The sequence below is a fragment of the Tachysurus fulvidraco genome, chromosome 2, assembly GCF_022655615.1.
Source record: "Tachysurus fulvidraco isolate hzauxx_2018 chromosome 2, HZAU_PFXX_2.0, whole genome shotgun sequence".
NCBI lineage: Eukaryota > Metazoa > Chordata > Actinopteri > Siluriformes > Bagridae > Tachysurus > Tachysurus fulvidraco.
In genome coordinates, this window is record NC_062519.1 from 21,843,134 (window position 1) to 21,858,325 (window position 15,192).

General features: G+C 39.3%; 1 protein-coding gene and 1 long non-coding RNA gene across 2 annotated transcripts in view; both read right to left on the bottom strand.

Moving 5' to 3' along the window:
- Positions 1 to 2,646, bottom strand: rplp2l (ribosomal protein, large P2, like). The gene is made up of 5 exons (XM_027152249.2): positions 2,495 to 2,646; positions 1,559 to 1,682; positions 803 to 851; positions 264 to 356; positions 1 to 127 (listed from the first exon to the last, which is right to left on the bottom strand). Exons 2-5 carry the CDS (start codon positions 1,679 to 1,681, stop codon positions 45 to 47), a joined length of 348 nt encoding a protein of 115 aa, XP_027008050.1. The 5' UTR covers position 1,682; positions 2,495 to 2,646; the 3' UTR covers positions 1 to 44.
- A 9,392-nt stretch (positions 2,647 to 12,038) lies between these two features.
- LOC113646185 overlaps positions 12,039 to 15,192 on the bottom strand; it is a 4,915-nt gene continuing 1,761 nt past the window's right edge. Inside the window, exon 3 of the long non-coding RNA XR_007139927.1 lies at positions 12,039 to 15,192. This exon is cut by the window's right edge and continues 1,089 nt beyond it. This is a non-coding gene — a long non-coding RNA (uncharacterized LOC113646185).

A 15,192-nucleotide genomic window follows, 5' to 3' on the forward strand; every position in this document is an offset into this window, starting at 1 on the left:
TTGCTTTTTTTAAACAAACTTTATTTTGGTCCCGAATATACGGTTTAATCGAACAGTCCGAATCCCATGTCATCATCGGATTCTTCAGATTCCTCTTTCTTCTCCTCCTTCTTCTCCTCAGCTGCAGCTGAAACAGGACAGAAGGAGAACAATGACAACAGCAGCACTCAGATACTGGGAAAGGGGGGATTTTGCCTATGAATCCAATCACATTTTGTATGGTGACATGGTGCAAATGTCAGGGATGTAATTGAGACACTAACCTGCAGGAGCTGCAGCTCCACCAGCAGCAGGTGCACCAGATGCCGCCACCGCAACAGCACCACCAGCTGGCACACTGGCTAGTTTACTGTAACCTAACAAAGACAAGAGAGTATATGAAAACCAGACCGCTTTATTAATATAAAGACGATCATTAGGATTTAGACAGTATTGCACCTTAATTTTGAGTGTTTTAGTTCAGCCAATAATCACATGAATGGCCAGTTTGAGTCATTCTAAAAATGTTTCAAGATTTTAGACATTTTTCACAAACCTCTATGTTGGTTTGAGGCACATTTCAATTGATTCTACATCATTCACTATAGTTTTAGACTTCATTTATCCACAGGTCAAATAATCCTGTAGACAAATGATGGTTGAAGGATGGAGAGTCCTTTAATTTCCTGCTAGTTTCTTAATACAATACTTAATCAAAAATATACACAAGTAATGAATGAATAAATTCTAGATCTGTGCCTTCATTAAACAACAAAAAAAAAGTTATTAAGTGGAGATTTACAGCATATGGAGTGACACTCACCTTGAGCAATCACATCCTCAACTGATTTGCCATTAAGTTCTGACACGACCTGGTGAAACAATTAGAATAAAAAATGTTATTTAATCTGTTGATGTTGACATGTAGCACAACACAAAACATTTAAAAGACTGCAGGACACACTGCTGATTTTATTTAAATAGCAGGATGCAGAATTGCTGCATGAAAAGATTCACTGTGTTAAAGCATCCATGATGTGCCACACACCTCTGGGGTGGACAGATCAGGAGCCTGGGCACAAAGGACTAGCAACGACAAACACTCTCTCTTTATTCTTTGTTGCCAGTTGATTAAGGTGAATCGTTCCTCTCTGACATGAAAAACTGGTCATCATTCAAAGCGATGAAACTGGAGACTCCTTCCAAAAACATGAAAGGTCTCCAAACAAGTCGGCACATCAAACTTTGTTTTAAATACATTAATGTCGATCATCCACTGTATCTGCATATGATGTTACTATAGAAACAATAACGTATTCTATAACATGCTATTATAAACCACTTATTCGTGTTCACTGTTATACAGAAGTAACACCATCTGTCCCTTAGGATTTGAAAACATGTTCTATATGAAATGCTCCGTAATGTAAAGTTACTACACAATCAGGAGTTTAATTTGAATAAAGCTGCAGTTTAACATAAAAGCGATTAATGCTTAATCACCATTCACTCCTAACAGTAAAAGTGTGATCTTTGAGAACAGCAGTGAATTTGCAGAGTAACTTTCCCCACTGCCCACCTTTCCCATGCGAGTATCATCAGCCTCGATGCCGACACTCTCAAGGATCTTCTTGATGTCACTGGCATTGGGATTCTCTTTGCCACTGAGGGAAGCCAGCAGGTAAGCAGCTACGTAACGCATCCTTTAATATTAAAAAAAAAAAAAAAGAAAAGAAAAATAAGAGGCTGTCAGTCATAAATCACAGCACAATTGTGTAAACTGTGTAACTGAAGCTTTGGGCTACACTACTGCCCAGCACAATTTGGCTCTTTACGTCTCCAGCTTCTACTAAAGGTTCGCTTTATTTCACAAGATAATTTTTTTTCAATTATGAAAAATTCTAAAATACAAGCTAATCAACAGCACAAGCAGAAAGCCAGCTGATTACTTGTGACTTTTACAGCTGTGGGTTTTAGACTGATCATCACATTTATCTGATTACACACACACAGGCATATATATATATATATATATATATATATATATATATATATATATATATGCATGCGTGTGTGTGTAATATATATGTATATATATATATATATGCATGCGTGTGTGTGTGTAATATATATGTGATCATTACACATCTGATACATTTTAAATAGAAATACGTGTGTGTGTGTATGTGTGTATATATATATATATATGCATGCGTGTGTGTGTAATATATATGTGATCATTACACATCTGATACATTTTAAATATATATATATATATATGTGTGTGTGTGTGTGTGTGTGATCATTACACACATATATGATCTCCATGAGCTAGACCTGGAGATTAGCTTAAAGCTAACGGCGAAGCGACTAACTGCTCTTTTTCGTATGATTTCAGCTCGACATGCTGTCTGTGTGCAGTCTGATAAAGCCCCAGTAACTCTACACACACACAATAAACACAATGGGATTTATTTTAGAATTGTAACCAATAAAAAGCTGTATTTAAACTCACTTCGCGAAGAGTAAAGGGGTAACGCGTGTTCACCACAGAGCGCTTGCAGGCGGAAAGGAAGTTGCCCAGGCCCGGAAACCGGATGTAGCGCCGTCAGCCAAGGTCACGTGATCAGGCAAAAAACCGCCTATTTGGAAAACTACATCTTTCTTTCTCTCTTTTTTCCCTTCTCTTTGATAGCGGTTGGCAAGCTTGCATGTCTCTTACCCTAACCCAGGGGCGTCAAACTCAAATTCACAGTGGGCCAAAATATAAAACTGAGATAAAGTCACGGGCCAAACTGAATATTTATTGAAAACTGAACTGCAACTGATATGTAATGTTCAACCTTTTTCATATGGAACAAACTTTAGTTTTGCTTAAATACAGGATTTGGAACAACCAGAGCTTTATATTACAAACACATAAGAAATTAATTTTAAAATAAAAGACACATCAGTGGTGTTCATTTCTTATTTAAATAAATAAAATAAATTATGCCTCTCATTGTATCATTTTAAGTTCCTCCACGTTAGCTCCGTTAGCACACAAGACAAACAGGTCTGTCCTTTATATTCGTGAACAGATAATCTGCCTCTCTCCTGACTTGAAAGCTCCTATTGTCCATCTTTCGTTTGGTCATTTTTGTGGAGGGTGGAATTAACTTGCCCGATGTGACTGTAACATGGTTGTTAACGACTGTCAACAGAGAATGAGGGGCGCTTGCTGTTCGTGGCTACGCGTCAATACAGTGGCAAGGCATTCTGGGATTTGTAGTATTAGTGGAGCATGCGGCTAGTCAGCTGTAATGCACATCTGATATGATCTCGCGGGCCAAATATAATTACAGTTTGACACCACTGCCCTAACCCAAGCTTGTATGTCTCTTCCCTAACCCAAGCTTGCATGTCTCTTACCCTAACCCAAGCTTGCATGTCTCTTACAAATATTTACATTTATATTTACTGTTGTATATTTAATTGTTACAATTTTGACATCATTCGTTTACTTTCTCTCTTTTGTGATATTTCAGTTCAGTGTGACCTCGATATAAAACAGAAAAAGTACCTTCACAGGTAGGCCTGTTTAGTTCAGAAATGTGTTAGTTCTTAATTGCATGCAGTTATTTGTATTGATAGTTTTTTCATGCATTTTAGAGATTTGTGAAATGTATTGATAGTTTTTTCATGCATTTTAGAGATTTGTGAAATATAACATTGAGGCATAACATTAACATCAAGAGAGTTTCTATATTGTGGCATAAGATTGTGATGATGTCATCCAGCCCTTAGTGCAAACAGGTTAGTGTAAAAAGTGAAAGAATCTTTAAGAAAAGTTTTGTTTAAAGATGATTAGAGTAACTATTAGAAAGCATTAATCCAAACTTTGCAGTTCAGTGTTACATTAAAATAACAAACCATGCAGTAACACATTTACAGACAAATATTCAGACAGACATACATCTGAGTTCAGTAACACAAACACCACAGCTGTCCACTGAGCAGGAGAGTTTGCTACCATTCTGCAGTGAAGGAATTACAAACTTACCTGAACAGAGGAGGCTCTTTTCAGGTAAGTTTGTAATTCCTTCACTACAGAATGATCATTCAGTTCATCCAGGGTAGTGGAACAGATTGGTAGATTTCTCTGGAGATTGATTCTCCCTGATCTTCTCCATACTCAACAGTTGCTGTGAGAGCTGCTTCCTGTCTGTGGCATTAAGCCTGTCCTTAAACACCCTGGGCAGTGAGCCTGGACTTCACCATGTTAGTAGCTTTACCTGACAGGACAGTTCCCAGATGTCTGGGTTTTGTAAGTAAAGAAAAGCTCTTTTCCCTTAATGCTTCCTCACTGGCTGACTAAAATTATATTATCAGTAACCTGCAGTCATGTCAGATATTACTATTAAAATCATGACCATTATGTACATATACAAACTATAATAATGATAATAATGAGCCATTATTCTATATACAAACCTCTGTGGTGTTTCTTTATCCTGCTGTAATCCTTGTATTACTCAGGTCCTGAAAAAACTCTGCCATACTTTTATCCCAAATATGTGACCTAAGAAGCCTATTTCATTCTGGTACTGTGAAATCATCTTTATTGGTAAGTAAGTCTTTATATATCCCTCCTTCAGTAAGCATCAAGACAGCTTGTGTAATTTCAGAATCAGTAAACCAGTCTGTGGAACACGGACGAACGCTGGTTTGTGATAGAGGGTGGATCTGTGACAAGTGAGCAGTATGGAACTATACCTGTTAGGATTGTTTTAAAGTGTGTCCTGTGTTTCAGTGAGCAGCAGCAAGGACAAAGTGGGGTGAGACAAGCTCTGTGTGTGTGTGTGTGTGTGTGTGTGTGTGTGTGTGTGTGTGTGTGTGTGTGTGTGTGTGTGTGTGTGTGTGTGTGAGAGAGAGAGAGAGAGAGAGAGAGAGAGAGAGAGAGAGAGAGAGAGAGAGAGAGAGCTGTGCAGTACTGAGCCATGTATGTGGGTCCATGGTAAATTAAAACCGCTGAAAGGTGAAAGAAATAAGGACAGGAAATAAAGAGCCCTTTTTGGGATGCCCACCTGCCTCCACATTCCACACATTAAAAAGTGTCAAATTAACCAGAGCTTTATCAATTTCTTTACAAATATGGGTAAATATTTCAGAAATCCCTGAATTCTGACCGATTTTGAAATTCACAGTGAGACAAAAAGCTGCAACATCACAAAGTTTCACAAGTGGAATGACTAACTCTCCAGAGCTGCACAACAGCAGCACCTTTGCCAGATGTTTGATTCTAAGCTTGATTCTTGGTAATATGAAAATGGAGTTTTGGAGAGCAAAACTGCAAGGTTTAATGAAACAAATCTGTGTCATGCAAAAATACAAGATATATTCTCATTTTTACAATCAACTGTATACTTGTACATCTGCTCTCTCATATCGAAAGCATAAGTGTTCCATATACATTTATTAAATGCTGCTGTAACACACGTTCTTCAATTTCCTGCCTGAGATGAATAAAATCTTGCCTCATTAGTCCCTTGAATTTACCGTAGGTCTTCCACCAGAGAGCAGCAGAGCACTGCTGAAATCTGGGCACAAACATTGCATGCAGCATGTTTGCTGCATCAGATAAAAGATTCAGCTTCGTTTTCATTACGTCAGATGTGTTGTGGCTGCTGAGCTGCACTCCTGCATTGATCATCAGGTCGCTCTGGTGGCAGGATATCAGCGCTCCCTGACGGTGTGGCCTCATTATTCATGCTTGGAGAACCACTGAGAGCTATTCAGGTGCTGACTCTGTCTACAATTCACAACTATATCAAGCTCCTCTTCATTCTACTGTTTCATTGCAGCTGCCAATTCCTCTTTGTTGAAAAGTGCTCACTCTTCCTGTCTGAGGAGGATGAGCAGCTGAGACTTGAGCCATGTCTGCTGTTTACTTTACTTTCTACTCAAAAGGTAGCACCACAAGAAGGATAATGAATAATCTGAAGTGTTGACGTTGTCTGAGAGATTTCTGCCTTAATGGTGCAGGCTTCCAAATAGAGCAACAGAACTTGGCTTTGCTCCATGTGACACCAGCCAGCTGTGGGCACTACAGCACTTTCCTCCCAGTGTGTTACACAACACAAGCTGCAGCTTGAAATGATGGCCTACACATGTCTCAGAGGAAGCGAGCATTAGCCTGCTGTTGTGTAATAGGGCATTTGGGAAGAGTTGGCTGGTTGGAGAGATCGTATAGGTGACCAACAAACAACCTTGCTATCTGCTATATTTTGGACAAAAACCTATATTAGTTCTAGAAGATTCTCCGCTTCCAAACAATTCGGGCATCATTATTGTCTATCATCCAACTCCATCAGCTCGCCTAGTGGGTGGGGAAGTTCACCAATTCACTACAAGTGATTACTCACTCTGTGGATTCAGTGCCATGCTGCTACATGCCAACACAAATAATACACCGCTTCTTCAAATCCTCAACAAGAGCAGAATTGAAAAGAACTGAAATGAGTGTATGAAAAAAACCTAGCATTAATTAGCTCGATGATCCGTTTGTGTATCTAACAGTTTCACAGTTCGCTTTAATATTTGATTGAGGAAATTTTAATGCTTTTCAAACAGAGGAAACAGATCACAGTTTTGCAGTTTGCAGACTAAATTTTTGTGAAAGTTTTCTTATGACTCTTTTTGCTGTGCTAACAAATAAACCTAAGTCGTGGCCTAATGGGTAAAGAGTTTGAGTCCTAACCCTCAGGTTGTCGGTTTGAGTCTCGGGCTGGCAATACCACGACTCAGGTGCCCTTGAGCAAGGCACCGAACACCACGGGTGTGTGTTCACGGTGTGTGTGTGTGTTCACTGCTGTGTGTGTGCACTTTGGATGGGTTAAATGCAGAGAACGAATGCTGAGTATGGGTCACCGTACTTAGCCGTATGTCACTTCACTTCACTTATTCGTTTCCACACTCTACTGTGCATCAGCTCCAGTGACTCCTGTTAAACTGTATTATTTAAAATCAAAATTAAAACTGAGAAAACTCCCTCAAACACTTTTGATAACTCTTGTAATTCTCATGTAATCATTCATGTAATTTTGCACATTTTGTAAAGTTCTTTGTTTGCTCTTGTGACATTTTAAAGGGACACTGGACCAGTATTTCATTGAGAACAGATGGTGAAATGTCTTGTGACATTTTCTGTGCACATTGCTTCTCCTGGAAAATAATTAAGACATCAAGTGTGTTCTGTTGAATGCCAGACTTTGATAAGAATATCAGAGGCCAAACTACAAATTCGCAGCATACCCAAAGCTGCTTAATGATTAGTGTTAAGTTGCATGGTCCATCGTCACAGAACGGCCTGAATCTGATCTTCAAGAAGCTTCTATAAATATCAGCTAATGGCAATATGTGGAGGAAGTTTTTTAGTCACACTGGACATTTGATATGTTGAGTAGCAGTAAAGCAAAACACCTGGACAAAGCCATTAAGATGACTGACTGTTGCTTTCTAATTTTATTACAATATTCATGACCCTCTCTCTCCCTCTGTCTTGCTTTTCCATTTTTATCTCTTTCTTCATCTTCCTTTGTCCTTCTCATTGTATGTCATGCTCTCATACTTACTCTCTAACACCTCTATTGGTCTAAGCCTCATGTCATGACATCCATCCATCCATCCATCCATCCATCCATCCATCCATCTATCCATCCATCCATCTGTTTGTCCAGCCATCCATGTGTCCATCCATCCATCCAACCATCCATCCATCCATTCATCCATCCATCCATCCATTACACTAGATCTTAGGGAACCTTTAGTCTATCCCTGAGGACACCCTGCACACCCACACCCACCCACACACACACACACACACAGAAAATTTAGAGAGTCTAATCAGCCTATAGCACATATTTCTGGACTGGTGGAAGAAACTGGAGAACCAAGAGGAAACCCCAGAGGTGTAAGGTGAATGTGATTCTAAGCCATGGTGCCCCCCACCCCCACGAACAATGAGCTTAATAAATAAACAAATAAATAATATAAAGAATGTGATTAGTATGTGGGGCTGAGGTTGATTTCCTCTTATTCCACAAAGCAGATTACTGCAGTGAATCAGGGTCAGGTGACAGCAGAGACACGCCATCTACTGTTGGAAAATATCAATAGTAGAAACACGAATATTAGCATATTATATACTTCTGGTCAATACAATCATAACAGTGGGACTAGCAGCAGTGTTCTAGTCTAGCAGTAGAACAGCAGTAATAAAAGAGAAGCTCAGCTGGACTGTGGGGGTTCTGGAGTGGGGATGAGTGTTGCTGAAGATCTCTCATTGTGCCAGTGGAGCCATGCCACCGATGTTTGGTATTAGTCTTTGAAATTTGGGTGTGAAATTTTCATGTGGATTTTTTTTCTGGATGAAGTTCCTGCTGGCCTCAAGCTCCCCTGCTGTGCAGCGAGCAGTCTGCAGGCTGCCAGCTGTTTGTGCCTGTGTGTAGTGAGTCTGAACCTGATCAGAATCTGTTTCTGCTCACTCTGTTTGAGGCTTGATAACTCTCCCATTTACTCAGACTTGTAGTTGCAATAAAATTGTTCTCCAAAATGAATTGCATTTCTTCTCTTCCTGTCTGTGTTGACTGTGAGGTCCAGGTGAGGTTCCCACACCTTGGAGATTTCCTTGTGCCTTCTTACCCTGTGTGATGTCATACCCATGGGTTTGTTTCAGGTTTCAAATTCATACAATGCACCAATGTGCAGTGGGCAGAGACTGGAGGTAGTCAGTAAACAACCAAGAACCGATCTAAATCAGTCAATATTTTCCTTTCAGATCGGTCAGTAGATGTTTAATACTTTTCTGAATCCCAAGACATCAGCTGCAAGACAAGTGATCAGATTCACATAATATGTTGTTGAACAGTGCACATGCCTGAAAAAGCTTTGTGTAACGATGCATTTATTTAACACTTATTGAAGAAGAGTTGTGCTTTGAGGATGAAGTTGCTCTTAAGTTTTATTGCTGTGGGAAAAACTCTGCAAAAGAGGGGACTTTGCAACTTGTTTCTTTATGTGCATGATATGAAGAGAGCGAGAGATAGAGAGATGATGATGATGATGATCTGTGACAAAGTGTCCAATTTTTTTGTCAAATTAAATTCTTTTGGATGTGCATTTATATGAAAAGAGCTTAATTATAAATGAGACATTGTGTTTATTCAATTTAACAGAGTGGCAGAAGCTAAACGTTGTATGGCTGCATTGTGTGCTTTGTGTTTGCATTTCTCCTTTATAGTGTACCTGCTGACAATGAGGCCAGAACTTGACGGATTACTGATCTCTCTCTCTCTCTCTCTCTCTCTCTCTCTCTCTCTCTCTCTCTCTCTCTCTCTCTCTCTCTCTCTTATTTGTATCCTCTCCATGCATACGCTCCTGCTACACCCTCTGCTCACTGGAATTAATTGATTGTTGTGTGTGTGTGTGTGTGTGTGTGTGTGTGTGTGTGTGTGTGTGTGTGTGTGTGTGTGTGTGTGTGTGAATAAATTGCGTTTTTGGCCAGTGATGTAAAAGATCTGGCCGCGTCACAAATGTGTTCGAGGGCTCTGTGCCATCTTGATCACACGCCACTGAGTGACTGGAGTCTTAAGAGAGACGAATGGACTGGGGTGGGGGTTATGTGTGTGGGGGTGGCTAGGGGGTGGGGGGTGGCTGAGGTGTTTGGATGCACTTAGAGAAAGACAAGTGAACAGATAGTGAAGGAAAGGACAGATAAAGAAGAGATGTAGAGAGATGGAAAGAGAAAGATATAGACAGAGAGAGCTAACAGATGAAAGGACATCATGGAGCGGAAAAAGACTGAGAAATAGTAAAGTATAAAAGTGAGAGTGATGAAGAGATGTGGATGAGAGAGAGAGAGAGATATATATAGAGAGAGAGATGAAGAGATGTGGACGAGAGAGAGATAGAGGGAGGGAGGGAGGGAGGGAGGGAAGGAGAGAGAGAGAGCGAGAGAGAGAGAGATAGAGAGAGAGAGATAGAAATTGAGTGAGACATAATCAGAGCTGTAATAAGCTCTCTTTCTCTCTGGCGCACTAACAGCCCACATCCACAATGTTGTTTCTTCTCTGATTTTCTCTTCTCCTGCAAATCATCAGGCAAATCTTTCATCTTCTGCCAGACAAGTTGCTTTGATAGTAAAGCAGAGAGAAGAAGCACTATGCATTTCATGTGTGGAGCTTTGAGAGAGAGAGAGAGAGAGAGAGAGAGAGAGAGAATGCTATCCCTCCATTGGTGAATACCGAATACACACTAACCCAAACCTCTGTATTACCTGAGGGACTGTGTGTGTGTGTGTGTGTGTGTGTGTGTGTGTGTGTGTGTGTGTGTGTGTGTGTGTGTGTGTGTGTGTGTGTGTGTGTGTGTGTGTGTGTGTGCAACACATTCCTCCGTCAGTATACTAAGGATCTAAAGATCTAAAGTGATAATCAGGGTGTTACCACATGATGCATGGGAGCATATTAAATGAAATAGATAGCAGTGCATCAGATAACATCCAACACATCAAGCTTTAAATAAATCACAACTCTTATGTTTGTTTTCACTCAAATGTCTATTCAGTCTTTTATAGTGATGATGAAGAATTGTACATCAAATTAATTCCTGTTTCAGTCGAACAGCCATGCAGTACTTGTTATTTATTCATGCAGATCAATATTCAGATCAATATCACAGGAAAATATTTACATGAATGTTTTATCCTGTTAAAGACCTTCATGTGAATTTCTGTTAAATTCATTTTCTAATATTGCTCATTACTGGTAATAATGGTTCTGCTTCATAAATCACACAAAAGCCATGCACTCTCTGCACTTCCTGTTCAGTTGTGCACCAGTTCCTTTACGTGTAATCTGTTTATATTGAAAAAGGCATTTTTGGTTTGAATCAATTCAGTTCTGTTCTTCTGACTAAATTTCTTCTCATGATTAGCTACAGTGGTTTTAAACATCATCTTTAGGTATCTGTTATTGTCATGGATGGTTTGGACAATTGTGTCTTTGTTTATGTTGTGTGCTCATGTGTGTTTGTCCCGATCATTAGTCCCTTCCCTCCACTGCACACCTCTTCCTCATGTTTCACTTAACCCTATTTATACCTTGATGAGTCCTTGATGTAGCTGGATGTCTCCTGTTACCATGTTTTATGTTCCTGGTTTCTGAATCTTCTTTTGTATTTAGATGCCCAGTTTATTTCTAGTGTTTCCTGTGTGTCTGCCTTGTTATTCTTAATAAAAGCCATGATTTTGGGTCTGGATTTTGCCCCTGCTGGAAGTTATCTGTTAGTTTATTGGATTCTTACCGGCTGTGATCGTTGCCGGCTGAATGTAAGGCTAAAAACCAAGCAAAAGTCATTTTGCTTTCAAAAATACTTTTGGTATTAAAACTATTTTGGTTTCTTCAAGTCCATTGACTTCTTAAAGGAAATATTTCTTTCACAGTTCATTATTAACCTTTCATCATTTTTGTCTCCAGAATTCAACAGTTCTGACCTTCGACAGGTTTTTAAAGGTGGACTCGCATTTTATTTGCACTTCAGTTAAAGTCGTTCATAGAATTAAGATTGTAATTATAAACTTCAGTCACAATTTCATTCAACTTGAGTCTCAGAATATTTGGAACAAAATTTTAATTAAGAAATGTGATAAATGTGAAGTCTCCTTTTTATTTCTGAATAATAAACAATGCAAAACAATGTGCATTTGCATAAAATTGAATCAATCGTCAAACAACAACGATATCAAAATTGTACTGAATTTTGGTGCTGAATTGTACTGATCAGGGAAAGCTGAAAAATGTACTCTGTAACAGTAGATGTAAATAGAAATAAAGCTCCAAATATATCCAATATACCCAGGCTAATATACCCAGACCAGCAAGCACTGTCTCTGGCATTGTAAATAATCGTCAATTCAATTCAATTCAAATCAAATTTATTTGTATATCGCTTTTAACCATGTACATTGTCTCAAAGCAGCTTTACAGAACATAAGAAATATAGTACAAAAAGTGAACCTCATCCTCATTTGGGTGACATTGGAGGGTGTGATTATAAACTGTTGTAAACACCGGAGTGTTATAATGAATAATGTCCTTTCTACAGTCATATACAGTCTGAGTGTATAGATAATACATTCGGGGTTATACGAACATTTCTGATCATATATGAAAACTACTTCTACCCAAATAACCCATCATGCTCATGAGCACTCAGGCCCAAACTGCTTTCTGTATACACTATTTTTACTCACTGGTTGCACAAATCTGGACCTCTGGCATTCATTTGATGCATAATTGATAGAATGCTGATCTAGAAACCTGCCGATGTAGAAACCAGGGGCTGCTGGTGAGAAGCTGCTGTAGGTGCAGTTGATCTGTGCAGTTTATTACAGGTTTCTAGTCTCTCAGTTGTGGGTTCTTTCCGAATGCTGGCACGTCCGTGTGATAGTCAGTATGTGGTGTGTATCGTATGTGGGTGGCAGAATCACTCAGACCTTTGTGTTCGATCAGCCACGAAACTAGAGCAAGATCAAAGCCTCTGTGTGTTGACTGGAGTTCAGCGGCATAATGATGAATATTCCACTTGATGAGATGAAGAGAGTGTAGATTGATTTTTGCCTTTCCTGCATACACACAGTGTGGACAAAACAATTAGTAAATCGAATGACTGGAGAAAGGATCCGGTGCCATGTTTCCACCAACGCAGTGCTGCACCGGCTTATTTTTTATGTCCACAAAACTGAGAGGCGTAACATTACGACACGCGTTAGATCTCTAATGTACGGGTGTAAATACAACTCATGGTGGCAATGTGTAATTAGCTTGTAATGATAATGACTCTGCCTCCTACTGTTCAGTATGGTGCACTTGCCTTATGTGTCTTCTTCAGAGCGTTCACCCTTGATCATTTTTCATCAGGAGTCTTTTCAACAAGTTCACATTGTTCATGATGTGCTTTAGTAGTGCCATGTAAATATCTAAAGTTGTTGTCATGGCAGCAAAGTAATGTTGCTCTTGATGTAAAGGTTCTGGTGCTGAACTGAATTGAAAAGATTGCTGCTTTCTTACAACAAACAGTCAAGGACGCTTTAACAGAAAAGAACCGGTTCTAGGTCCAAGTGGATCCAGAGGTGATCTGGAACTGAGACCAGGGAGGCTACTGATGAATGATGGATGTATAAATGAATCATTTGAACAGAGTTCAGGACATTTCACAGTGTGTATATAAAGTGTAGGTATGAGCTATTAATGGCTGTTGGTGAAGTTAGCTCCTCATTCATACAGCGAGGCAAGAAGCACAGTGCAGTGTCGCTTCACAAGATTATTACGCAGCTGGTGTGGGTTGAAATGCTCGTTAAGACGGGAGTGTTACTGCTGCGTGGGTCACACTTCTCACATGCATCCAAGCAATTCAGAAAATTGGCCTGCATGGAGCTTCAGAATCTGAGCGAGTCAAATCCTCAAGCATACACAGATAAAAAGCAGATGCAGCCAGACTCAGCTGCACTGATGCCACTTTCACACTGATAGACATTTAGATTTAATGTCACGTGTCTGAGATTCTCGTCAGTTGATCCGAGGGGAACCTGAAAGTCCAGGTATGTGATCAGGTGAGTAAGAAAGCGAGAGTCTGAGCTTACTGGGTGTTGTAGCCCTCAGCAGCCAAGTTTGTAGGCCACACTGTATTCACTGTAGTTTGACATGTGATTTGAATTGAAAAACAGGAGTCAAGGTCACAGCAAGCTCAAAAGTCTCATATAGATTTTCTTTCCTGTTTGAAGTAAAGTTTATGTGTTTTTTGGCCTACACATTAGTAACCAGAAGGACTAGATTCCACTGATGTTAAGAAACTGCAGCATTTAGTCCCTTAGCTCTGGGTTTTTTATTATTCATGTACTATAGGAGATGAAGAGGAAATGTCTGAATAGAGCTAATCTGAATTAAAGATGATGTGAGGGGTATGTAGTGTGTGTGTGGAGTGTGTTTGACTTTCTCCTTGCTATTTTATCATTCAGGACATGCCTTTTGTTTACTTGTTTCATGCTTTAAACCGAAATTGCATCACATCTCAGTGCTTCTGGGTAGGTTTTCCTCCTAATTTATAAATATAATGTCTACTTCAAACCTCACGCACACTAGTTCACTCCTTCACTTCAACCGATCATGACAGCTGGTATCAAAATAATTCTGCAGATCAATATGAGAGTCAAGACGGTCTATTTTTAAACATGTTTGTTTCTTCTGTAGGTTCTGCAGCAGACAGACATATTCAGTCTGCTCTCTCGGTAACTTCTGTTATATGAGTACAGCGGAGTGACAGCCGAGTCCCAGTCCATCAGCCTGCACTCGTCTGAGTATAAAGCATCCGATTTTCCACAAGCTTCCTGGAATCTGTTTGTAAAGTGTGACAGAGTGTTAGCAACAGCTAAAATCATTATGGGATGCTAATTACTAAATCACTTTAGCTAGGTTGCACTCACCAACACACACTCTGCATTTAAATAACCGACATGACTCAAGCGCAGGGTTTTATACTTTAGACCTGTATCTGAAGTACAAAGTATTGTTTTGTCATTAGTATTTGGAAACAACGTGCATTGTGATATCCAAAATACTCTTCTTCCTTCCTTTTTTTCTTTTTACATATTCCATACAGGGCAGCTAGTGTTGCTTGAGCAGCCAGTGTAACTCAGAGCTTTATTAGGAGTTTGGTTAAAAAAATAAATACTTAGTGAAACTTCATCATTTAATCCTTTTATAATCAGTTGGGAGTGTCTTATTAAGCAGATGTGGACCTGCACAGATCAGGAATGTCAGGAATAAATCAAGTTTATTCTATAAAACACGGCACACTAATCAAATCAGCTGTATAAATGAATGTCAGATTCTGTTAGATGATTTACTCCCATGACTGTCTCACAGTAGACATTAAGTGGTGGGGATTTCATGATGAGATTCAGCCTTTCATGTGAAATTTCAGATACACTGTTAAGATATTTTGTGCTGCAGCCCAGTGACATGTGTAAACAATAAGACATTAATATAGTCACTTTTCTCTCTCTTATTGCAAAACAAATATGTTTTTTTTTTACCTATTTCTGAACACGTTTCCTAATTTTAAGCTTATTCTCTTGGCAGACAATTTAGTTAAATTCACTATTTCTTTTTTTAAAGA

Excerpts from the sequence above, each read along its gene's own strand:
- rplp2l (XM_027152249.2), bottom strand. The coding sequence starts at position 1,681 with ATGCGTTACGTAGCTGCTTACCTGCTGGCTTCCCTCAGTGGCAAAGAG. Across the intron at positions 852-1,558 it reads ATGATACTCGCATGGGAAAG|GTCGTGTCAGAACTTAATGG; the intron begins GTGGGCAGTGGG and ends TTGTTTCACCAG. Across the intron at positions 357-802 it reads TGAGGATGTGATTGCTCAAG|GTTACAGTAAACTAGCCAGT; the intron begins GTGAGTGTCACT and ends TGTCTTTGTTAG.